Source organism: Perissodus microlepis, chromosome 12, assembly GCF_051167445.1.
Source record: "Perissodus microlepis isolate ML-2025 ecotype Zambia chromosome 12, ASM5116744v1, whole genome shotgun sequence".
Taxonomy (NCBI): domain Eukaryota; kingdom Metazoa; phylum Chordata; class Actinopteri; order Cichliformes; family Cichlidae; genus Perissodus; species Perissodus microlepis.
Window position 1 is genome coordinate 6,539,542 of NC_140472.1, and position 24,523 is coordinate 6,564,064.

Sequence of the window (24,523 nt, forward strand, 5' to 3'; positions counted from 1 at the left end):
TCAAAAGATCAACGCTTATTGAACCAAATCCGAATTTGGCCTACAGAGACTTGGCAGAGCACTCTGTCCCATGTGCACGCTTATGTACGAGTATGTTTCATGTCTCTATCAAGTGACATGGGGTGTTTGGAAGCAGGGAGAGCCTATCGATCAGCTGGTGGGGGGGAGCGAGTGTTGCGCCTGCAGCTCTCGCTCCATCTGCCCACTGGGTGTGAAGGACACTGATGTGACAGCGCTAATTACAGAGGCAGGAAGCCAGCGCTATAAACATTCACAACAGCAACTCAAGCGGGCTCTGCCTGGCTAAACCCCACCCTCCACCAGCCACTTTACACCTCTCATCCCTCAGGGCGGATTGTATTTCAAGAGTTCTATGTGAAATGAGGCATTATCTGCAAATTCCCTTTCAAAGAAACATTGCTGTAGAAATCAGATGTGTGTAAAACAGAAACGTCTGTGACAAACACTAAAAAATGCATGATTACGTTCATCGTTGATGTTTTTGGTTTGTTTGCCTTTTTTGTTATTCGTTTGCTGCCAATTAACTTTCTTACATTTTGGTAATCTAAAAAAAACAGTAAAACAGGAATCTAAATTTATGTAAATCTAATTTCAGGTATTTGTGTTTGTCTTTTGAGGACAAGAAGTCTGGTTTAAGTCATGGACAAAGTCCCGGTAGATACATGTGTGCTTTGAGTACCTTTTCAGTAAGCAGTCAAGAAAGATTATTTAATTTTACTCTCTATTATGACTAGAATAATATATACATAAGTATGTTTCCTATTAAACCTTGAATAAGCAAGATAGTTGTGCCATCACTGGACAAATAATCAATAATATTCTTTCACTGGATAATGAGTTAAGCAGAGGATATAGACCTCTGGGCTTTGAATACTGAGGGAAACCGAACATCAGCAACAGCTTAGTTTTAGTGATGGAGAAGCACATGCCCATTCTCATCTGGTGATTGGGGCTTTGATGGGGGGGGGGGGGGGGGGGGGGGTTACTTATCTATTTATTTCTACAACTCCCTTCGTCCAACCCTCTCTTTAGAATTGATGCTGAAAGAGCCTTTGCTCCATTGAGCTTAAGGAAAATGAAGAATGGGGCAATGCCTTCATATTAAGTTCATGTTCAGTTACATTGTAACATTGTACATTGTTACATTGTAACTATAAAAATTGCCAACTCACCAGAGGCCTGGGAGCTTGAGGGTCCTGCGCAGTATCTTAGCTGTTCCTAGGACTGCGCTCTTCTGGACAGAGATCTCCGATTGGTTTCCTCAAACAAATGTTGACCGTGAAGCTGAAAACTGTAATTATTCTGTAATTACTGAATTTCATTCACAGCCTGCAACTGGAGTACTTTAAATAATACCATCAATGTATAAAGGAAAGCCCACCCTCAACACCCACCAACAGGAACAAGCTGCCTTTAAGCTCAGCTGGTGGCATCCAATGCCACGTGTGTTACCCTCTCATTTATTTTAATTATGCACTATTCTATCGACTTGGCCACCCTTTAATTATTTTGCCATTGATCCGCACAGTGACTCAAAAAGCAGGTCAGTGAACAGGAGCGGCCTCGGCTGCTGCCGCAGGCTTCGTTCTCAGATATAGAGCAACGGCCAACATACACACGTGCACATATGTACAGAGGGGACAGTGCCATCTTAGGTTTCGATTAAAAAAGGGAACCCGAGAGATAAATATGTGCGCACTTTTACACTGTGCATTACACAGCAAACACACACAGTCTGCCTAGAGTGTCTTGTCACTCTCTCTTCCTCTTTAGCAGGATGGAGCATGGAGACCGAGGGATGGGAGTCTCTCACCTTCGCTACGAGGATGAGGAGGGTGAGTGTGTGTGTACCTGTGTGCTATCCATGTATTGGATCTATCACACACTGGCCCCATGAGCTTATAAAAATGGGAAAGCCATTCTACCCATTTTAGATTTTTATGTTACCATGACAGATCACACTAACTTCTACTTTTCAATTTCTTTTTAATTTTTTCTGAGAGCCTGTGTGGGTGACTGTTGTTAATGTGCTGCAAATGAGCGGTGTGTGTGTATTTTGGGGGGGCTTTGGGGAGTTGTTGTATGCATGTTTGTGTAGCTTTACACTAAGCAGCAGCTCGGCAGGTTCTTTATCCAAACATCAAATATTGGCTTGTGTCTCCCTGTAGTTTAGTAATTCCATCTGGAGTTGTGTGTGCAGTTAGTGCAATTAGTTTTACAGCACCATTCAAATTGCCAGCAGATGATTAAACTCACGTCATCCAGGATTTTGCTGCAAAATGGAGGTTGTGCAAGCCAAGCTACGAGACTGTGACTGTGAATAGGCCTAATTTTCTTTATTTCTGTGTCAACAGTGACAAATCACAACATGCTGCAGTTGTTAATAACCACACAAGAGCTGCGAAACATAATTTATTCTGTTCGTTATAGTAGTTTAACATTCATTAAAACACTCCTGAGTATGAGGGATTAATGAAAACTCTCATTAGGTAATCTGCCAGTGTTGCTGGCTGTCAGTCAACCAATTCAGAGCTGTTCATTTAGCATTCACTGCAACCGCCTGTGTTACAGAAATCTGTTCTAAATGACACCTGTTCTTAAAAATTATTGCCACCTTCTGTATATCTGGAACTCTCCAGTCTATGACCATTGAAGAACTGTATATATTTGTCCACAGATCATCAGTCCATCTACATTGGTGTGCCAGTAGCTCGAAGATATCGACGTAAACGCAGGCGAAGGCGTTCTAGTCGAGAGGGTAGTGACATGGATAGAGACAGACATTACAGCCACCACAGACACCAGGAGCATGATCGGTACACAGAGATAGATATGGAGGAGGGACTCATGGATTCAGCAGAGCAAAGTCTCCAAGACATCAACCGTACAAGTAAGTCAGCAGTGAGAGACATGACATGACTCGTGACATGTCTTGTCTGTCAAACACCAGTCTCTGAACTGGAAAGGTGCTTTTGTCTCACTGAAAGAGAAAGAGCCTGAACTCTTCTGTTGAGGGATGGCGTCTACTAATTTCATGTCAGATGTTTAATGATCCTAGGTAGCTCTAACCAATCAATGAAAACGACATTTTTCACCCTTTGTGAGACAGCTTTATTAAATCATGGGAAACAAGACTGTTGTTGTCATTGTGACATACTTTAATGTCACCTTTGCACTGAAGAAACACGTTTTTAACATGAAACATGAAGTTTATTGGAGGTTTCCTTATGCTACAGTCCCACTAGGGAAATAGTGATTACCGATTGCCGTTCATTGCAAACACGTGCAATGAACTATTCATTTTTTGAATGACTGCTTCAAAGCTGAGGCCAGGTCTGTGACCATTCACAATCAGCTGCCACTTACAAAGTGACTTCAGGTCTCAAGAAGGCTATAATATAACAATAACAATAACATGGAGTCAGTCTGCTATCATTCTGCTATCAATTTGCAATTGAATGTCGTCAGGTTGCAATCCTTTTTTTCTTTTGTTTTCATTGTTTTTTAATCTTTTAAGTTGACCCAGCTTAATAGGAGAAGCACTCCTGAAAAGCCAGAGTGCTCCTTGTTGCTGAAATAACAGTCTGCTCCTCCAGCTCTCTCTGAGCCTTTCATCATCAACAATTTCATGTGCTCTTTCAGAAATTGCTTTAGTTAAGTCTCATATATATATAACTCATTTTCTGCACATTGCTGTCTTTTATTTGAACATTTAAAAATAGCTTTTCATATTGCTTCCTCCCAGCATTTTTAACAAAGAACAGCAGGAGTCCGAGACACAGCCTGAGAGTGGCTACCTTCTTTTTCAGGTTTGAGTAATAAGTAGTCTGGCAGAACACTGCTGTTGTGGCTTTCAAAACTTTTTCCAGGAAAGTTGCCCACTCTCTTAAATCAGTATGGTGCAATCAGTGGAAAGGCAGCAGAGGTGTTTACGTTGCCTTGATTGTATGCTTACATCAACACAGCCTTTTGGAATCCACGTGCCACCTCTGTACATGGTGGCACTCGGCGCCAGCTGGAGGACAGAAACATGGACAAAGACGTACAACAAAACAATGAGAGAAAATAGTAATCCATTACTTAGAATTAAGGAAGTCGTACTCTACATCAAACAGCAAATGTTGGAGGGTAGAATGCATTCTTTGATTTTGCAGTATTGATTTCACAATCGCATGCCATTCAGAAAAAAAAACTAGCGAAAGATATTTAAGTGAAATGTAGTAGTTATCAATAGAAACTTCAATAATATTGATCAATGGTAGTTTAAAAGACAAAGCTTGTTGATTTTAATTACAGTCTATAGGTTTGCAGCCCTATTCACAGCTGGCAACTCATTACCCCAAAGCCCCACGCATGAACACAGAGTCCTGCTCAATCTCCCTGCAGATACGACGATACAATGTATTGGAAGCACAGAGTTGTGAATGACTAACTGTAATCAGGCAGCACAGAGTGATCCAGGCTTCAGTATGACAGTCATTACTGCTGGGACAGTAGATGAAAATAACAGAATGATTATGCTCAAAATATGGTTACAATTAAAATATTTAAAGTGAAAACTTTGGTTGCACTTTACAGATTGAAATGTCAATTTCAGTGTTTGATAGTACAAGTACTAAGGAAATGCACTATTGTAGCTGCAGTGGAAGAGAAACTGACAATATGGAAGCGATTGTAATTAAGTATTAGCTGAAACCAGCAACTTGACTGTAAAACAAGTGATTACAAAAGCAAGTCTATATGGAGGGTTCTACTTTTGTAAATGATGCCATGTTTTTATGGATGGTCATTTTGCTGTAAAGAAATCAGCCACACAAACTCGCTTTGTGTAGCAGATTTAATGAAGACAAAACAAAGGTACAAAAAAAAATCTGTAAAACAATGGTCGCATGTTTTAGGTGAATTTTTTGCAAGATCCTCGGGTCTTTTAAAGCAAATACAAATTCTAATAATGTCAAAAACATCCTTTCCTTCCATCAAGTGTCTCCAGCGGCAGAGCGGCTACGTTACATCCTAAGTGAAGACGATGACATGCCGACACCAACGCTCTTCACTGAGATGGACACTCTACAGAGAGAAGGAGACGAGCTAGAGTGGAAGGAGTCTGCCAGGTGGATGACACTCAAACAGACAACAATTTTGACGCCTCAAGATTTTGGTTTTAGAAGAACTTTGTGACAAGGAGATTCTAGTGGTGAAACCAATGAGCATACCCTAAATATTTATCCTTTTTAAAAAACTTAATATGATCAAGATTTACAAAACAGCCTTAATTTTTGTATTCCATATGACCCAGAATGAAGCTATAACACGATCATGATTGACATATGGTTTTCAAATTCATTCAGGCATATCTGAGAGGAAACCAGCAGCCAGTAACCTGTTTGTGTCTCCTGTTTAACCAGTAGTCTGCTGTGCATCAACTCACAGTCACAAACAAATAAAAGATCATTTTTTAGAGTCCTTGTTAAATCTCAGCCCAAACACACCTTTACATGCTTCTCAGATCATCTATGACAGCGGTCCCCAACCTTTTTTGCGCCACGGACGAGTTTGTGCCCGACAATATTTTCACGGACCGGCCTTTAATGTGTTGCGGATAAATACAACAAAATAAAACTAGTACCGGTACCGAAAAAAAGAAGATTTATTCATAACACACATGAAAAGACCCAGGAAAACCGAGTTAATGAAAAAAACGATAACAAAATAACGCTAAAAACCGATAAAAACCCTGAAAACCATAAATTTCACACCCGAGTCTCAACTCTCGCGGCCCGGTACCAAACGACTCACGAACGGGTACCGGTCCGTGGCCAGGGGGTTGGGGACCGCTGATCTATGATGATTGAAGCTGCTTTTAGGTCTCATGTGGGGCAAGATACAGAAAGAACTAATCTGGACAGTGAAGAAGTATTGCTAACAATAAGGAATGGGAATTTTATGTACTAATTAGAATATTCACAGAAGCCATCTTGCTGTATTTGCATTCTGCTTAGAATCACATTTAATTAGAATTTCAACTTCTCAAAATTACATTATAGAGTCACCAGAAAGAAACTGATATCTGTAATTGGTAGTACTACTGCTCTACCTATTAAATGTTAAAAAGCATTTCAATATTAGGTCAGCATATCTGAAAAGAGTATGCTAATCAGAGCAACAAATCTTAAATACGGTAACTCATCAGAAATGATTATGCTAATTAACGCAGTAAAATATTGTTATCAAGGACATCATGAGCCCTTGTAATGAAGTGTATGGTGTGAGCTGCTAAAAGATCAGACTAATGGTGTTCTATAAATTTATAGCACTAATAACAGCGTTAAGCAAGTAGAGGCTTGGACCTAGGATAGTGATGTTTCTTAGTACCGATTATTACTTAGTAGTTAGTACTGCTCCGAGAGACTCCTGCTAAATGAAAATAACTTGCAAAAACCAATGACATATACTAAGCAGTGGCCCTGTTGAGTTTTCTTTCTTTTCTTTCTTTCTTTCTTTTTAATAATTGTTTTGGGCTTTTTTTAGCCTCTTGTTGTTATTTGATGGTGGAGAGAAGACAGGAACGCTGGGGAAAAGACCAGAGTAATGTCATGTAGTAATTGGCCTCAAGTAGGATTTGAACACTAGTCTCTGCATTAACCATTAACCAGCACCCCAGACATGAAATTTTAGGTAAATTGTATTCTCACCTATTCTGTGTCTCTGCATGTTCTTGCTGCCTTTAGGTGGGTGAAGTTCGAGGAAAAGGTAGAGGAGGGAGGGGAGAGGTGGAGTAAACCCCATGTGTCCACACTGTCCCTGCACAGTCTTTTTGAGCTCAGGACATGTCTCCAGACAGGAACAGTGCTGCTGGATTTGGACGGCTACTCCCTGCCTCAAATAGTTGGTGAGATATTCACATTTATAACTGCACTCTTTATGTGTGAATAAGCAGTCAGAATTCACTGTTTTCAATAAGTGTGCTGCAAGCCTAGCATCTCTTTAGCTATTTGGTATTTTTTATGTTTTGGGGGGTTTTGCAACGTATTTTATATTTGCAACCATTTAGCTAACATAATTAAGCTAACAATCATGTTAGCTAAATATATTATACTCCATTTCCACATGAGTAATAAAACAACAAATACATTAATAATACGTGAATAATAGAAGTATATCAAAATATCAGTATGTAATTTTAGTAAGTTATGAAACAGCTGTACTTTATAAAATTAAACATTGTTTGAGTTGTTTTTGCTAAACAAACTGATTGGTGATTCATTTTAACACCTATACCTGGGTTTCTCTGCTATGACATTTTTGTAAAATTTATATTAGTTAACCCTCTATAGACACCCTCTTTATTGAGGTTTTGCAGTCACACAACTACTCACATGTATGTGATGGCAAGTGAGTTAGAGACTAGAGACTGGTCTGCAACCATCTGGCAACCACTGGTTAGGAAGAAAAAAATATTTATTACATGACTAGTTGGCATGTGGTTGGTAAAGGTTGATGCCAGTTCCTGTAAGATCAATTGCTTAATCCCCAAACGCACAGGTCCAGACACGGGTCAGTGATCTCCTGGCAACCACCAGTCATTAAATGTGTATTTCCTGACCAGTTGGCGAAAGCCTTCTTATGACCGTCTTAGACACTAACAGATTGCTGTTGATACTGACACCCGATAACTTCCTTTAACTATTATTTTAGCATAAACTAGTGCCACAGTAACATTACCTACAGCTGTAAATTGCTTTATCATTTTCCCTTGCTTTATGAATAACCCTGCATCATGACCTTTTTCATCTTTCCCTTTTGCATATCCAAAAGCTCAAAGTATAGCTACAAATGCATTAGTATGGAGTCAATAAAGTATAAAAAAAAAATACAGTTAAAGACAAGAAAAAAATCAATGAGTAAATGTATTGTTTCCCAGTTCTCAGTAAAATCAATGCTCAATAAACTGCAGGAACATTTTCTAGCACATATCAGATCTTTTTATATTTCCTTAATTTTCCACTCGCTGGTCAAGTGATTGATAAGATTGTTTTAAGATATTCAAAACCAGGTCACATTTTTCTCAGTAGTAGTCGGTTGTAGATGGTTATTGATATTTTTTAACGATTTTGTATAGTATAGATGTACCTTTATCCTTCTACATAGCCTGAATTTAGATAAGCTTTCTTTTCTCTAAGTATTCTCCGGGAATAGTTCTCCAGGCTTCGTGAGGTAGACTCCAAAGCTCTTTGGATGTTGGCTGCATTTTGTTTCATTACATGTCATGATGATCCCACACTGCTTCAGTAATGTTGAGGACTCTGAGGGAGTTCTGTTGTGTCTTTTTGTGTTCAAGTATGCCTTTACTGCATTGGCAGTGTGTTGGGGATCATTGTCATGCTGGAAAATGAAGCCGCTGCTAATCACATCATTCCTAGGTAGCATAGCATAGTGGATCATAATCTGATTAATTGTAATTCCATCAGTTTTGCTGACAGACCCTCCACAATGTTAATGCTTCACAATAATGAATGTTTAAACATTTATTATTGTTCCTTATTGAAACAGAATTTTTTAAATTGCATTTTTCTTATGTAACTTGACATACCTCAGCCTTTATTCCCTGTTTCTATTTGTTAAAAATGGCTTCTTGTCAATCACCCTTCCACTGAGACCATTTCTGATGAAGCTTCAGTGAATTGCAGATCTATCAGCTGAGTGTCTCTCAGGTCCTGTGTCAGGTCTTTGTTGGATTTATTGCAATTTGTTCAGGACATGACTTTAGATACTGTTCAGCTCTGTTGTAGATAGTTGTTTTGGCCTGTAACTTCTTATTTTATATATTTATAGAAGAATAATTTATAAATGAATAAATACTGTAATAAAGCTAATAAATATTAAATATTTATTATATATACAATGTTTTCAGCTAATAGCTCTTTGGGAATCACCTTGTGGTTGCAAAAATTGGATTTTATGCCTGTCAAACTGTTTTAGCTTTGGAATTTTTCATAAATTCAACCAAAGAAATGGGAACAAACAAATAGTGACAGGCTGCTAGTAACAAACATAGATTCATCCCTTGAGTTAGGTCTGTTACCTAACTATTAGTGAAGTCTTTTTTATGCCTGAATTCAAAAGTAAGTGTTAGATGACTTAGCTAAGAAAAAAAAACATTCTTGTTAAAATGGTCAGATACATAGACTGGGCTGAAAATGAGTGAAAAAGCAGACAATGGTTGAAGGGAAAAAACAGAGAACTATTGCCCAAGACAATTTTAAAATTAAAGGAAGAAGTAACCAAGTAAAACAGTCTGGCTTCTCTGAAGCAAAATGTAAAGCAGTGCCCACTCAAGATTATTGCACAGTACAGCATAGAAATTGTAGTTTCCTGGATATATATATATATTTTTTTTTTTTTACCATTTTCTGTGTTAAAGAGAACAGTTGGTGTGTTTCTGAAATTTTAAACACATTACTGGCCAAAATCTTTCTTCTTGTATCATTTGTGTGATCTGGACCAACAGAAGACAACAAATTCACATGACACCACTTTTTATTTTGCGTCTCATACAAACTCATTTTAAGCTGTCCTTGTGTCATTTCACAATATTTTATCTCTGTATTCCCCAAGACATAACCTTAAATTACCCACACAGATAGATAAAAATGTCTTGTCAGTGGTGGTGCAGGCAGTAGCACACTTGACCCTGAATCACAGTGGCGCTGGTCCATTGTGCTGTCCTGTCCTCTTGAAATGTGATTTTATCTTGTGCTGAAATGATTACTTCACTTCCTTCCAAGGTGCTATTAATATATCTGGGTTTTCTGTCTAGAGCTCAAATGCAGCAGGTTTGTGTGCTTTTTAGCACACAGTGATTTTTAAATTGAGCATACGGTGAATAATTTTGACTAATTCGTTCTTGTCTTCTGCTTTGTATGAATATAATCTTTAATTAATTTGATCTCCTTGTTCATGCACAATAGCTGTCAGCCTTTCTCTCACTATGATAAAAAGCATCCTGCTGTTCATTTAATTGAACTTTTATGCAACTGCAGAGTCAGACAATTTTTATAGGGTTGATCAGGCTGAGACCATTATTTTAATTGGGGTGGCACAGAAGCTGACGTCTTGCTAATTAAGAGCCAACTTTTCTGGTCACTCACTCGCAAAATTCGCTTGTGCGTGCATGACTACCACGTAGAAGCCCACCATAAGGAGTCACATTATAGTAAGCTTTTTGTGTAACTATAAATAGCTTTTTTATTGACAATTAAACATTTCCTTACTGTTTATAAAGCTCAAATGATAGATTTAAAACATGGCCGTATGGTAACAAGAGTACATTTCTGCTGGTAATCATGCTTAAAATTTTAATGAGATTCACTATAAGTTGTTTGGTGGCCACTGGTCAGACTCCTAAGAGAACATGCAAATGATAATAGTGTACAGTCATACCACTTTGATAGGCACAAGCACAACCCGTTGTTCCTAAGTGGCATGAGCCAGTCTCAGGGGCAAATGAGACTGCGTCATGTTTTACACTGAACAACAAGTTGCCATTTCAAATAACAAGTTAGACCATTTTAGATGTAGATGTAGACAGCATAACAGAACCATATACTTATAATTTACACAGAAAAGTATACTTATCATCAGTATATGCAAAGCATTCATTGTATTACACAATAGCAGAATTCTTTTTCAACTCTAACTTCCAGTTAGGAACTCTTAAGATGTGAAATTTTGTGTCTCTTTTCTAGATGACATCATAGAGAGACAGATAGAGGAAGGCATGATATCTCCTGATCTCAGAGAAAAGATCAGTTTTGTCCTGCTGAGGAAGCATCGACACCAGACCAAGAAACCGATCCACCGTTCCTTAGCTGACATTGGCAAGTCCAGCTCTTCTACCAGTGAGTGACCCAACTTGTGACACAGATTGACCTGCCCTGTGTAGCTCTGTGTGAATAATCCATGAGAGACCGATATTCTAAGTATAGCAGGGGTGGGTGATTAATTTTCTCAAGGGACCACATGATAAACCGAGACTGTTGGGGAGAGGCGCAGCAGTAAGCTGAACTCATTTCTGCTCAGTGTTAATTTTACCTCATTATAAACGACTACTAGTAAGAGTAGATGTTATAATTTGGCCATAATTGTGGCTCATTGGGAAAATTGATTGCTGATTCCTTAGTCTATAAGATAACAAGTAGTTGACCTGCCAAAGTATTACATCAGTTTGAGTTTCCCCTGACTGATAATATTAAACACATTGTTGGAGAGCTAGCATTATGAAATGCCATCACATGAAACAACACTGTGAATCCCTAATTATAGCAATTCTTTTTCTTTGTCGTTGGCTTCATTCTGGGCTGATATGTAATTTTGATGCTACTGAGAAATAAATTATGCATATATTTAACTCACTCACTGAATGAATGAACACTCTTGAGTCAACAAGGCTCATATCCTCCACAGGGGACGTATTAATGTTTGATGAGTTAATTACCACTGTAGCATTTCCACATATCATCAAGACAGGGCACATGGTGTTCAATAAATCATAAAGCATCACGTCCAATCACTGATTCTGTTGTGTTTCTCTTCCTGCTTCCCTTCCCATGGCAGATCGGAATGTTGGACCCCGAGGTGGAACGGGTCCGGGGCAAATGGCCAACTTCAACAGGTCCACAGAGGACCTCCGAATAAAGCAGCAGCCAGTAGCCAACTATGGCCGCCTGCGTGAGTGTCAGGTTTTGGCTTGTAAAGCCGGTTGATGTTTTTTCAAAATAAAAGTCATTATATTTTTCCTTGTTTTAAGAGCACTGTAAAGAGTCAAAGCCTATATAACCATAACTGTATCATCCTACAATCTCCAAATAACACATTATAGTTTCACTTGTAGATTGCTGTTTAACATTTCTGCATATGTGAAGACTGAATAAATAAATTCAGGACACCAAGCTCAGATTGTTAGCTAATATTTACAGACCAATCAGTATCCTCTGAGCACATTTATGTACTCAGAGGATACTGATTTGTCAAAGCCATCTCTCCTAATTCTGGATTTTTATTCTAACACATGGAAAATTTGCTCTTTAGTGATTCTTGAGCATAAATAAGGACGGGAAAAAATAGACATTAAGAGTGACTACTTCATGACTGTCATGGGCTGGGTCTGTGACCCAGCATTTTGAGTTCATGATATATTGTTTATTTATGGGGAAATGTTAAGTTCTTGTTTTGTATTATTAGTTAGAACTTGAGGCTTCATGTTTTGCCATTTATCGTTTGGGTTTAGCTCATCTAGCTCCCGTAAAACCCCTAAGTGGTTCAGCCTTAGTGCTGCTATTGGATCCCCTCATTTCCCCTTTCCCTGGGCTTTGGTCCCACCTGCCCTTTGTGTTTCATGTGTCATGTGTCAAGCCCATGTTGTTTGGTCTGCCTCATCATGTTCTCCTGTTTATTTTGAAAGTCCAGTTTTCATGTCATTGTGTTTGATTTACATTTCCTGTGCATCGTTATGTTCATCCTTGTCAGCTGTTTCCTCATGTGTCTCGACTTCCCCTGATCACCTCATGTGTGTATTTAAGTCCTCTGTTTTCTATGTTTCGTTGTCAGGTCGTCTGTTTGCATCCCCATAGTGTTTCGTCATAGTTTACTCAGTGTTCATAGTTTTGTCATAGTATTTTCACTGAGTTTCTTAGTCCTTTAGTTTTCTGAGTGTTCACAGTTTTCTTAGTTTTCATTTCAGTGTCTTTCAGTGTCTGCTTCTGGGTCCTGTAAACTAAACTTATCAGCGCACCCGCCGTGACATTGACCTCATATGGTGTCATTCATAAGAGAATGAGATTGACAATATAGTGTAGATGAAACTGAGATGATGGGGAAAATGGTGGACAGGAGGGGAAAGCAGGTCGGAAAGCAATGAACTGAAATGACGCATTATTTCATTGATCAGTAAAATGCACACACATGCTGACACAAAAGTACTGTCAATAAATGACAGCTTTTTTGATTTTTAGAGGTATTTTTACTTTTTCAGTTACATGGATATCACATAGTGCACCATAGATAATTATCCTTCAGTGTACTGAACGATATATCGTAATAGTATTGAGCCAAAAGATTACTTTTGAATTTTTAAAGATTGATTTCCAAGACTTACATCATCCTACAAGTTACACCCAGTGTGGTTAAGCTGAAAGTGAAGGAAATGGGAAAAGTAGCACCAAAAGAACAAAAAATACAAAAGACAAACTGTTTCCTGATTTAAAATGATGATCTCCAAGTACATTACAATGCATTACAACTTTGCAATACACTCTATACCAGGGGTGGCCAACTCCAGGACTCGAGAGCCGGTGTCCTGCAGGTTTTAGATGTGTCCTTGATCCATCACAGCTGATTTAAATGGCTACATTGTCTCCTCAACATTTTTTGAAGTTCTCCAGAGGCCTGGTAATGAACTATTTATTTGATTCAGGTGTGTTGACCCAGGGTGTTATCTAAAACCTGCAGGACACCGTCTCTCGAGGCCTAGAGCTGGCCACCCCTGCTCTATACTATATACAATATACTACAGCCTTTACAACCTCACCACTAACTGTGACAAAACTAAAAACATACTTTCTGCACCTTACTTCCAAAATGCATGAACATCATAAAATAAGACTTTATGGCATCTGTAGTGCATTAGACTGTGAAGATTTACCCAATAGCTGTATCTCATAGAATTTATGTGCCAGTTATCAATTTCAGGGCTGAAATGATTCCAAGTAGGTGGATATAAAGAGTAATAACTGTATAACTGTCCCAACCTCGCAGGTCACGCCCAGAGCAGGAGTATGAATGATATTGCGGACACTCCAAGCACAGACCAGGTGAGTTATTACTGAAACCAGCTCATTACATTCAGTATGTCAGGGATACAGCCTTCACATGCGTAAGGCTTTTTAAAAAGTGTGTTTTATAGTTTTGTGGCTTTGGTTTGATCCTGACAATGACCAAATTCATGTTCCTGTCTTTTCTACTGGCAAATGTCTATCTGTCTGCACTGAGGGAATCTCTGGAGGATACATTTATTTCCACTCTGTTGCCTTTCATTATTCGACAGATTGCCTACCAGTAAGGCATTTCATTGTATTGAATTGCTGTTTCTTCACCACTCATCAATTTTTCATTGCAGCTGCTCGCTGAGGTGGCATCAAGTGACAGAGAGAGTGTGCAAACACATAACTCACTCATTAGTGAAGCTGATGCAGTAATGGGAGTTAAACCTGGTGACGCATGCCAGTGCCGCTGCAAAAGCGTGCTGATGTCGCTTCAATTAGGCTACAGGGCTTTGTAACTGACAGGTCAGATTATGTGTCATTCACTAGGAGGGATCGTGTAAAAAAAGAAGAAATGAATGAGAATTTAAAGGGTGCTATGTGGGCCACAAAATTTGTCTGTGACAGTCGGCAGGGGGGCCAGCACTGGTTGTCCGGTTCCGAGGGCTCTACTTATCGTTTGGCTGGCTGTTCAAATTCTATTTTGAGGTCTACAATGGTCGCATGTGACAACGGACAAGCGATTGTTCATTTTGTTACAGTGTGTATTTGCGCTTGTGTGTGCCACATTTTCTGTGTCGATATTGAGCTGGCACTGAGAAAAAGATGGATTTCACTGTCGGTCCATCAGTCCACGTGCTTTGCTCTCACGTGGAGCCACAGATTCGGGTTATGTGTTGTTGAAAAGGCTCTCCACTACTCCGTGTTATCGTGCATCAGTCCAATTTCCTGCCACACCTTTAGATGTAATCAAACAGGTCAGACTGGTTCACCATTTCGGGTCACAGGCAATTGTTTTGCCTCTCTGATTGTTTGTGTGCATTTCTTTAAGGATTTTATGCCCACTTAACTACACAGGATTGCATTTAAAAAACGTCCTCCCGGGCTAATCTGCCGGGTTTTGAGAGACTGTAATGACAGAATGAAACTTTAATGATCCCTGTAGGTAGATCCAATCACTACACCTACCAACACCGTCACAATAAAAGCACACGTCTCAGTTACAGCAGTCTTTGTCTTAACATCCTCCTAACTGAAAAATGACTTTATAAGATAAACTTAAACAGCTGGTTCAGTATTATTATATTATTTTCACTTTGTTGTCATACATGAGAGAATAGAAGAGTAATACATTTTTTAAAGTTACACAAATGATTTTGTAAGAAGTTTATTTTCTGTATGTTCAGTTTAAACTATGAGAGCGCGACAGTAATACGTATAGGAAACTGAAGATTGCCACAAGATGCAAAAACAAAACAATTAAACATGTAAAATGAAATATGAATACCTCAGAACAAAGTCTATAACATGTAGGAATTACACATATTCTACTATGCCGACACGATAATGCTGGACTGCGTTCTCCCTTTTTTCTGCCTTTTTTCTGTAGTTGAAAAATAAATTCATGAAGAAGATCCCCAGAGACGCGGAGGCTTCCAATGTCTTAGTGGGCGAGGTAGACTTCCTCAACAAACCTTTTGTGGCGTTTGTTCGCCTGGCCCAAGCTACAACTCTAGGAGGTCTGACAGAGGTCCCTGTTCCCACCAGGTAAAAATCACTACAATATGTCATTGCCCGCCAACCAACAACAAACATCTGCAGTCCCAGAACATACCTCACATTTGTTTCCTCACTCTACAGATTTCTGTTTATTCTGCTGGGGCCCCAAGGAAAGGCCAAGTCCTATAATGAGATCGGCAGAGCAATAGCAACTCTAATGGTGGATGATGTAAGTGCCTGTCACTGTGTGTTAAAATCTTTCCATAGCATGCGTTCTTCATTAGACTTGACAATCTGACGCTGACATTTCTCAGGAAACGCAAAAATAAATATAAAGATTCTTCAGAGTTCCTGTAAAGGACATGTTCAGCGTTCACTGGCATGTCCAGCATTATGTTTGGAGTACGTCTGGAAGTGATGTTGATTGTTAAGCATCAGCTATAAGTGGGGTTTCTATTTGGATAATGAGTCGTTAATTGTTTTCTAATGGCAGCAGTATTCTCTTCCCTGAAAACAGTTTGAGCTGTTATTCTGTATTGTGTCACTAAGTTACTGTGTGTCATTTTAATAGCAGATACAAACAGTAAGGAAGTGACAGGCTGTTATTTTAAATTAGTCCGAGTGCAAAAGAAGCACATTTCCCATCCACAATTAAAACATGATTATAGGTTTGTGGCTGGTAATTTGAAGCTGACCTATTATTGAGTATTGACAATTATTATGTGGCATCTCAATAGGAGTTCAATCTCTCCTCTCGTGCCACACTGACAAGGCAGTGCTGGTCAAATTTAAGAGCAGAACATGTTTATGTGTAACGCTTTATTTAAACCTGTTCAAAAACCAAGATTAGGTCAGCAGCTGTCAGTCTCTTCCCGTAATACAGACAATATTCCATTAAATAAAAACATTCAAATTCCTACTTTAGTAAAAAAAAACAAAAAAACAACTTTTCATTAAACTAATTGTTTCATCAATTATTTTTATAACTTAATTTTTTAAGTAATACAGGAGTTAACAGTACCAGTCAAGATATTGGACATTCACACTTATGGGTACACAGCTCTGCCACCACACAGCTGCAGCTGTCATGAAACTCTATGTATGCGTCATTGCAATAGCATGATTGGCTCATATTAACAGATTTCTACTGAGGATTCTTTGAGTGCCGTGCTTCTCTCCTACAGGCTCTCATGTTCAGTTATTAGGCTTAACTTTGATGACTTTGGCCATGTCCTGTCCTTTCAGTATAACACTTTTGTGCAGTTGATAATTATTATTTGCTGTAAAGAACTGAATTTACTCAATAATAATAACTAGCATTAGCATTAACCTCTGATTGGTGCTAAACATTAGCATGTTTAACTAAGACGGTGAGCATTTACACCACTGCACCGGCTAGATTTAAGCATGTTAATGTAGTCATTGTGATTATGTTAGCGTTCTCTTAAGAACACAGAGTCAATAGTGCTGGTTATACACACATTCATTGACTCTATAACATTAGCATTACAGTCAAACTGTATTGCTAATTTTTCGTAATCTTCTTAATGGCAAAATGTCCTTTTGCTTGAAGTTGTTTTACTACTGTATGTGCCAACAACTAACTGTAAAGCATCTGTCCTATGTAGAAAATAGCCTGTGCAGTCATTAGCTTGATTTAACTCAACCAAAAAACATGGCAGCACCGCGAAAAAGGGCTCTGACGCATCTAATGACTGTTCTACAGATCAAAACCAAGTTATTTGAAGTGTAGTTAGATGGAGAAAATCAATAAAGTACCACATCTACTATTTGGAAAAGATTTCTGAATGGGGCCAGTGCCCATTAGAACATTTTCACTACCAATTAGAACCACTGCTTGATTTTTTCCCCCTGTTGTTGATACAGCCTTATTTAGAAACATATAATGCTTGTGCACACTAGTCTCTATGGGCATGATTAGTGGCTGACTGGCAGTTATTCTTGAATTGAATCCAGCTGAGGACAGATGTCAATATAGCCTTAACAACCAATGTTCAATATGTCTCCATCAAAGGTGACAGGCAAACACAGCTTATTAGGGCAGTACATACTTATTACTATTACCAAGAGAAACTGTAAAACCTTTTCTTTTATTTCTCTGTCTTCCTCCTTCCCAGCTCTTCAGTGACGTAGCCTACAAGGCAAGAGATCGGGAAGATCTTATTGCAGGAATAGATGAGTTTCTGGACGAAGTGATTGTGCTTCCACCTGGGGAATGGGATCCCAAAATCCGCATTGAGCCGCCTAAGAAGGTTCCCTCGGCTGACAAAAGGTTGGGGATGTCTAACCGCCTGAGTAATACATATAAAGGTCAAAAAGCTGTAGTTGAACAATGAGCGATGTGCCAAGAGCAATTGCAAACTATACTAAAATCGTTTAGGTCGAAATATCGAGTTACAGAAAATTAAAATGTTCTCTGAAAGAAAGGGTGAAATTGTGCCTTTCAGTCAGCAAGTACCAGTTTGCAAGGTTGAAACAGGTTATAGACAGACCGTTCGAGTGAATAAATATATGTGAAAAAAGTTTAAATCTCATATTTGCTCACATGTGTGGCATGTACGTGTCCTTTGCAGGAAGTCAGTCTTTTCCCTAAATGAGCTGGGACAGATGAACGGCACAGCTGGCGGAGGAGGAGGCCTGGCAGAAGACGAGGAGATGCCAGTTCAGCATGAGCTTGGAGAGGAGCTGGCATTCACTGGACGGTAGGCAGCCCGGGCCGCGTGGCAAACTGCTGAGAGGTTTAGACTAAACACAAGCAGACTCTGGGAATTTGAATATGGCCTTATCAAAATTTGGCAGAATGGGCAAGTTATTTAAGCACACCTGTCCTAAAAAATGCCGATACTCCCTTATGAGTAGCGTGGCTGTAGGTACAAAAGTTAAACTAATGTAAAATGGACAGCATTGGATTGCCAGTTTCAGCTGTGCCTGCAAAAAGAAAGAAACAAAGAAAATGGAACATTCCTTGTCTTGTTTTGTTTCAGAGTAGAAAATGCACTATAAAAGGATAAATATGGCTTTATCCAAATCCAATTTGCCAATGATAGCCTGAGAAAATATCAAGAAAATCTTACCTGAGAGAGTAGGTTTCAGTGGTAAGTAGTGCTTACACTTTGTCAAAGTCAAAACACAGAAGTGACTTTTTAAACTTGGAGAAAATAGACTTAAAAGCGACAAGCAGTAGCCTCTCCTGCCTGCAAGTATAGATGTCAAATCACTGTGTAAGTGATTCATGGATATAGTCTCTGCTTTCTTGCTTCAGAGAAAATACTGTGACATGCTGAGAGGCGGAGTGTGTGAAGCATCCTAACCAACTGTGTCGGTTGTTGTTGTGCAACAGGTTCTGTGGGGGTTTGTACTTGGACATAAAGAGGAAATTGCCATGGTTCCCTAGTGATTTCTACGAAGGGTTCCACATTCAGTCCATCTCCGCTGTGCTTTTCATCTACTTAGGCTGCATCACCAATGCCATCACCTTTGGTGGGCTCCTTGGGGACGCCACTGACAATTACCAGGTAATGCCGAGTGCCGTAATAACGATTTGTACATTTGGAGAAAGCACTGTTTGAAGTGCATTGCAGCTGCTACCTTGCTGGAAAGAAAATTCGAGCTACCCAGATCGATAGTAAGCATCGAAAACAAAGCATCGTTTATTTAAATCACAGCATTTGTGATAATTGCTCAAAATCACCAGGGAAACAGCTCTTTGTGGCTCGTAGCCGTCTCTTGTTTGTCATTTCCCTTCCCTCTGTGGACTGCTATGGGATGAAAATAGCATTAGACTTAATCAGTGATTTGAACAATAAATCTTTATTTTTGTAATTTATTATAGATCCTAAACAAGCCCAAACAGATGGGGCAAAATCACAAGCTCACAGTTTATGACATAAAAGGGGCCAATTAAATCCAGTAGGTGCCATTTCTGAAATCGTCGGGGTCTTAATCCTTTTCCCGAAGTATCAAAGCCTGGTGGGAGTTTCGACCTCATTAACTTGTTCATTAAAACAAGTCATTCTCCAAGCCAGCCCATAGCTTTGTTAAGTTTGAATCAAAATATCAGAAACATACACATCTCATATTTTACATCTCTCTGCTATTAGCACATTGCTGTGCCTGTGTAGTTCATGCTGTTCTGCCTCTTTCTCTCAGTCCTTCTTTCTATGAGTTTGATCTTGAATCGCTTAATCTTTTAACTAACTATATACAAAAAGTTCTGTATATTGTTGCCTGTGTTCAACAGAGTAAATGCTATAACATTAACTGGTGTTATTTAGGGGAATTGAATTGTGATTTTTGTTTTTGAAAAGACATTTCATTTATTTGTCATCATGATGTTTTTTCCTCAAAGCAGACGTTTAGAGATTTCCTGTAATTTCATTGAAGATAATCAGATTATTTTTGATGTACTTAGCTAACGTCACTTTAAACCCCTTAATAAAGTTCCTTAACAAGGAAGGCAGAGAGCCTTTAAGTCTAGACAGGGACTGAACTCCAACTGAGTACAATTCCACAGTAAGTAACCATTACATTGTTAAAAAATCGTAAAAATGGTGGAGCTGCTATCTGACCGGTAGAAAGCTTCTGACAAACATTTTTTTTCTGTTTCTCGTCTCTTGTCTTTTGAATATAGAAATGCTCTTTATATATGAGGAGAAACATCCTTTTTAATTTATAGTGATGGCATTAATGATACCCTATAGGAATAAGAGGTTATCATATGTTTTTATGTTTTCAAAATTCTTGTTGCGACTGGAGAAAAGTTGATCTTGCAGGGAGACTTAAGGTAAGTGACGTCTGTGTGGGCCTGGAGACTGCACCTTGCTTTGATTGCTTTAATTGTCTGTGATTTTGATGAACCTGGTTGTAAAAAGTCTTTAAAAAATAATTTTAACATTTTGATGGCTGGCAACAAGACATATTTACTAACATTAAGTTTTCAAAAATAACACAGTCACATTAGTTAAAACACAGAAAACAGAACGCCTTTAGAAGAGCACGGTGAGACCAGATAAACAGAAACACTGTTTATCTGGCACAACAAGACGCAGATGAATGATTTTCTGTGTTTTTGTTCTGGCTCCCTGTGAATGAGGAAACAGCTGCACTTTGGCCTTCTAGTGGTCACAGAACCTGGTGGAAAATTCTGCAATATATGTTTTATGTTATGGTATGAAAGAGAGTGATGCTGTCAGCACTGCTGTTTGACAGCATTGGCCATGAATTATTTAATATTACTGTAGATCCACCGTTATTGTTCTGATCTGTCAAGGTGGCTCAGCCTTCAGATTTTTTTATTATTGTTAAGAAAATATCCACAATATCTGATGTAATGCAGAGTTATAAGAGTGTAAAAAAAACAACTTAACTGTAATTATGTATCTTCAGTCTTGCAGGAATGTACAGTACAGTGGAACAGCAAAAACCTGACACATGTGGCCCTTCAGTTGATGCAACTGTTGTTCACTGAAGCCTCATTAGAAATAGTCTCAGTAGAAAGGTGGCTTTAAGAAGCCACTGAAAACAGGAAGGTATACAGAATTACACAAGAACTGGAAATTCAGTGGCAATGCATCTTATGTCATTATAAATCCAAATTCAAATCATTCTCCTTTCAATATCCAGCCATCTGTAAAACACAGTGGAGGCTCTGTCATGGTTTGGAGCTATATTTCAGCCAGTGGTGTTGATGAAAATATGAATGTAGACAAATGCCGTCTGATTTTGATTCACCATCTTCACCGGCTTCATTTTTCAGCATGATGGTGATCTCAAACACCGCCTGTCCAAGCATAATTAGAAGTGCACAATGGAATAATGTCAGCCATGGATTGGCCTTACTGGAACATTGTTAAGGCAGTGTGGGATCATTTTAAGAGAAAATTGAACAAAAGGAACAATATCCAAAGAAGAGCTTTCAGTGTCCTTGAACAAACCTGGAGAACCGTTCCTGAAGATATTCCAGGTTAAACTATCAGATCTTAATGTCAGCTAATCACATCAGTAGTTCAAGCACCAAAAAATAGCAGAAAGAAGAATGATCCCTGCTATTCCCCTAATCAGTAGTTAGGCCAATGTGCGGAGGACGGATTTCCAGGTTACCTGGAATGTTAACTGGTGACCTTTAGTGATAATTGAGTAGTGTTTTAATAGAGAGGAAAATTAGAGTTACAGAACAATTCGTATGTATTTCAAGATGAGTGTCTCATAGATGAGTCTACTGTCGATGCATGCACTGGCCATTGAAGCGGAGCAGCAAGCGCAGGCAACACATGTAAACACAGGCAAGTAGCAGCAGTAGATTAAAATCGATGGGTGTCTGTTCAGGAAGTTCGAGCATAATTTGCGTGTCATGTTTATGAAGTTAGGTAAGATACATATTAAGTCTTAAGCTCTACGCAGCTAGTTTGTCATGTCAGTGACACAGTTTTCCTCTGTTTAATTTAGTTTGTCTATAATTAGATAATCTACTTCAGTGCGTCATGGTGTTATGTGAGAGAAACTACAAGACACCATCATCAGTTACATTTTGCTGCACAGTCATAATACAGTGATTCTGTTATTTCATTAATGCGAACCTGTCCTCACTGGAGTATTTGGCTTTGTAAATAGAGTCCACTGCAATGAGGTCAGAATATTCAAGATTCGTTATTGTTTATAAATATCTATACACCAAAATTATATTGCACTCAAGACTGACTCAATAAACTATGGAACTCCAAAGTGTTCAATGACAAAGTGAACAAATTTTACTTTAAATTCTTGAAATGTATTAAATATATATATATATATAGATATATAGATATTAAGCAGCTGGATAGCGTAGTGGTTAGACTACACGCCTTTGGAGCAGAGGATCGCAAGTTTGATTCCTGTCTGGGGTGTCTGTATCTAGACCCCCTATGCTAAGCGAGCCTACCGCAGACATGAGCGAGACAGATAAATATGAAGGCATGCCGGCTCGGACGTCGCCCGGATCAACAAGGTCCGCGTCAGGTGTTGAGGAACCAGGGCACCCTGACGACAAGTGGGCTACTGGAACAAGAAGGCATCGGTGGGCAAGAGATGAAAACAGGGCGTTGTTGGAATGCTACTACACAAGTAACCCTGGCGGAAGGGGCTACATGAATAGGATGAGGGACCTATGGATTCTTCGATACCCAACATCCACAATGACAGCGAAACAACTAGTAGCTCAGTGTTCCAACATTCGAAAGAAGGGACTGCTAGAGACTGCACAGCTAGAGATACCAAGGGCTCAGAGAAGAGCTCGAGAGGATGTGGAGGGTGAAGGTGACGTGGTAATCGGAGCACTCGGTGACTCCCAAGCTAGGCGAGTGGCTCCAGCAGATCCCGGGAACAACATCGGAGATCTCTGTCCAGAAGAGCGCAGTCCTAGGAACAACTAAGATACTGCGCAGGACCCTCAAGCTCTCAGGCCTCTGGTAGAGGACCCGAGCTTGAAGGATAAACCGCCCGCAGGGGCGAGATGGGTGTGTGTATATATATATATATATGTATGTGTGTGTGTATATATATATATATGAGAGCTTGTGCTGGGATGCCATCTTGTCCAGCTGCCATCCATGTGTTGTCTGTGAAGGTTCTCAGTCATCCAGGTCATCGTAGTCAAAGGAGCTTGCAAAGAAAAGTGTCTGGACTTCTTTAAGTTGCTTGAAGACGTTTCACCTCTCATCCGTTCTAACTTAGAACTGAAGAAGCTTCTCGGATGAGAGGTGAAACGTCTTCAAGCAACTTAAAGAAATCCAGACGCTTTACTTTGCAAGCTCCTTTGACCATCCATGTGTTAATTTTTCTGAGCTGTTCTCTTTTTTCTTGTTAAGCATCAATATCTTTGCACCACTCAAAAACAAACTGTCATAGACAAAAACACAGGTCCAGGCAGAAATAACTCCAGATTAGTGCTTTGACTTGCCTATATTGCTTCCCTGTGAAGCCTTTTGCCTTATGTCTAATGCTCTCAAACACAGCACTTGCTATCACCTTTCTCCCACCAACACACACACTCATCTTGAATTGCTGTCTTAATCAGCACCAGCGATTTTTAGTTGCCTGTTAATTTCACAAATTGGTGTGGGAATCTCATTCCACAGCAGCACTTATTTCAACCCTATTACCTCTCTCTCTCTTTCTCTCTGTCTCTCTCTCTCTCTTTGCCAACAGGGTGTGATGGAGAGTTTCCTGGGTACAGCCCTGGCTGGTTCTGTCTTCTGTTTCTTTGGTGGTCAGCCCCTCATCATCCTCAGTTCCACTGGACCGATCCTCATCTTTGAAAAGCTGCTGTTTGAATTCAGCAAGTGAGCCGCTTTAGAGCATAGTAGATTTATATACTGGGAAGGTTCATGTTCTGAAGAGACCTCAGTAATGTCAGGAGTAAACATCTCATCTCACCACATTATTATGTTTACGGTTTGCATTAAAATCATTTTAGGTTGAAGAGTTTCAGTTGAAATGCTATGTGCAGTATGTGGGAGCATATGTATGGCTTTATTTACTTCAGGCTGAATGCAATTCCAAATTTCTGAAATGCTGCAGAAAGAAGAAGATGAAGAAAAAAAGGATTAATGCCTTGATTCTAATTTGCTGGTTACTTTAACCAGAAAACAGCCGGAGAAGCGCTTTTGCCGTTCTGATCTTTGCTCTGACTGCAGTTCTGCTGAAGTAATGAGTTCAGCTACCATTAAATACCAACCCTCAAATCCACTTAGCAATCACTTGTACTTACCTCGATTTATATTGACAGCCCTGATACCACAGAGTATACATGTAAACACAGCCTGCTACATAGTGTTTGTACTGAAACAGTGAACTATTTTAAGTATGAACAAAAACAAAATGTTTACCAAAAATCAAACTGTCTTTATTGTCACAGTGAAAAATTCCAAGCGGTATATTTGTTTATACAAAATATTTGTTTGCATGAAACA

The 24,523-nt window shown here is 39.2% G+C and overlaps 1 protein-coding gene across 1 annotated transcript in view; it reads left to right on the top strand.

Annotated features, from left to right (window-relative positions):
- The first annotated feature begins 1,798 nt into the window (after positions 1 to 1,798).
- Positions 1,799 to 24,523, top strand: part of slc4a5a (solute carrier family 4 member 5a) — a 35,685-nt gene continuing 12,960 nt past the window's right edge. Inside the window, exons 1-13 of the mRNA XM_084945925.1 lie at positions 1,799 to 1,856; positions 2,699 to 2,911; positions 5,003 to 5,132; positions 6,750 to 6,910; positions 10,767 to 10,919; positions 11,635 to 11,748; positions 13,834 to 13,889; positions 15,448 to 15,605; positions 15,699 to 15,786; positions 17,696 to 17,850; positions 18,152 to 18,280; positions 18,919 to 19,093; positions 23,760 to 23,893. Coding sequence (XP_084802051.1) covers positions 1,799 to 1,856; positions 2,699 to 2,911; positions 5,003 to 5,132; positions 6,750 to 6,910; positions 10,767 to 10,919; positions 11,635 to 11,748; positions 13,834 to 13,889; positions 15,448 to 15,605; positions 15,699 to 15,786; positions 17,696 to 17,850; positions 18,152 to 18,280; positions 18,919 to 19,093; positions 23,760 to 23,893 — 1,724 coding nt within the window. The remainder of the gene's footprint in view (positions 1,857 to 2,698; positions 2,912 to 5,002; positions 5,133 to 6,749; positions 6,911 to 10,766; positions 10,920 to 11,634; positions 11,749 to 13,833; positions 13,890 to 15,447; positions 15,606 to 15,698; positions 15,787 to 17,695; positions 17,851 to 18,151; positions 18,281 to 18,918; positions 19,094 to 23,759; positions 23,894 to 24,523) is intronic.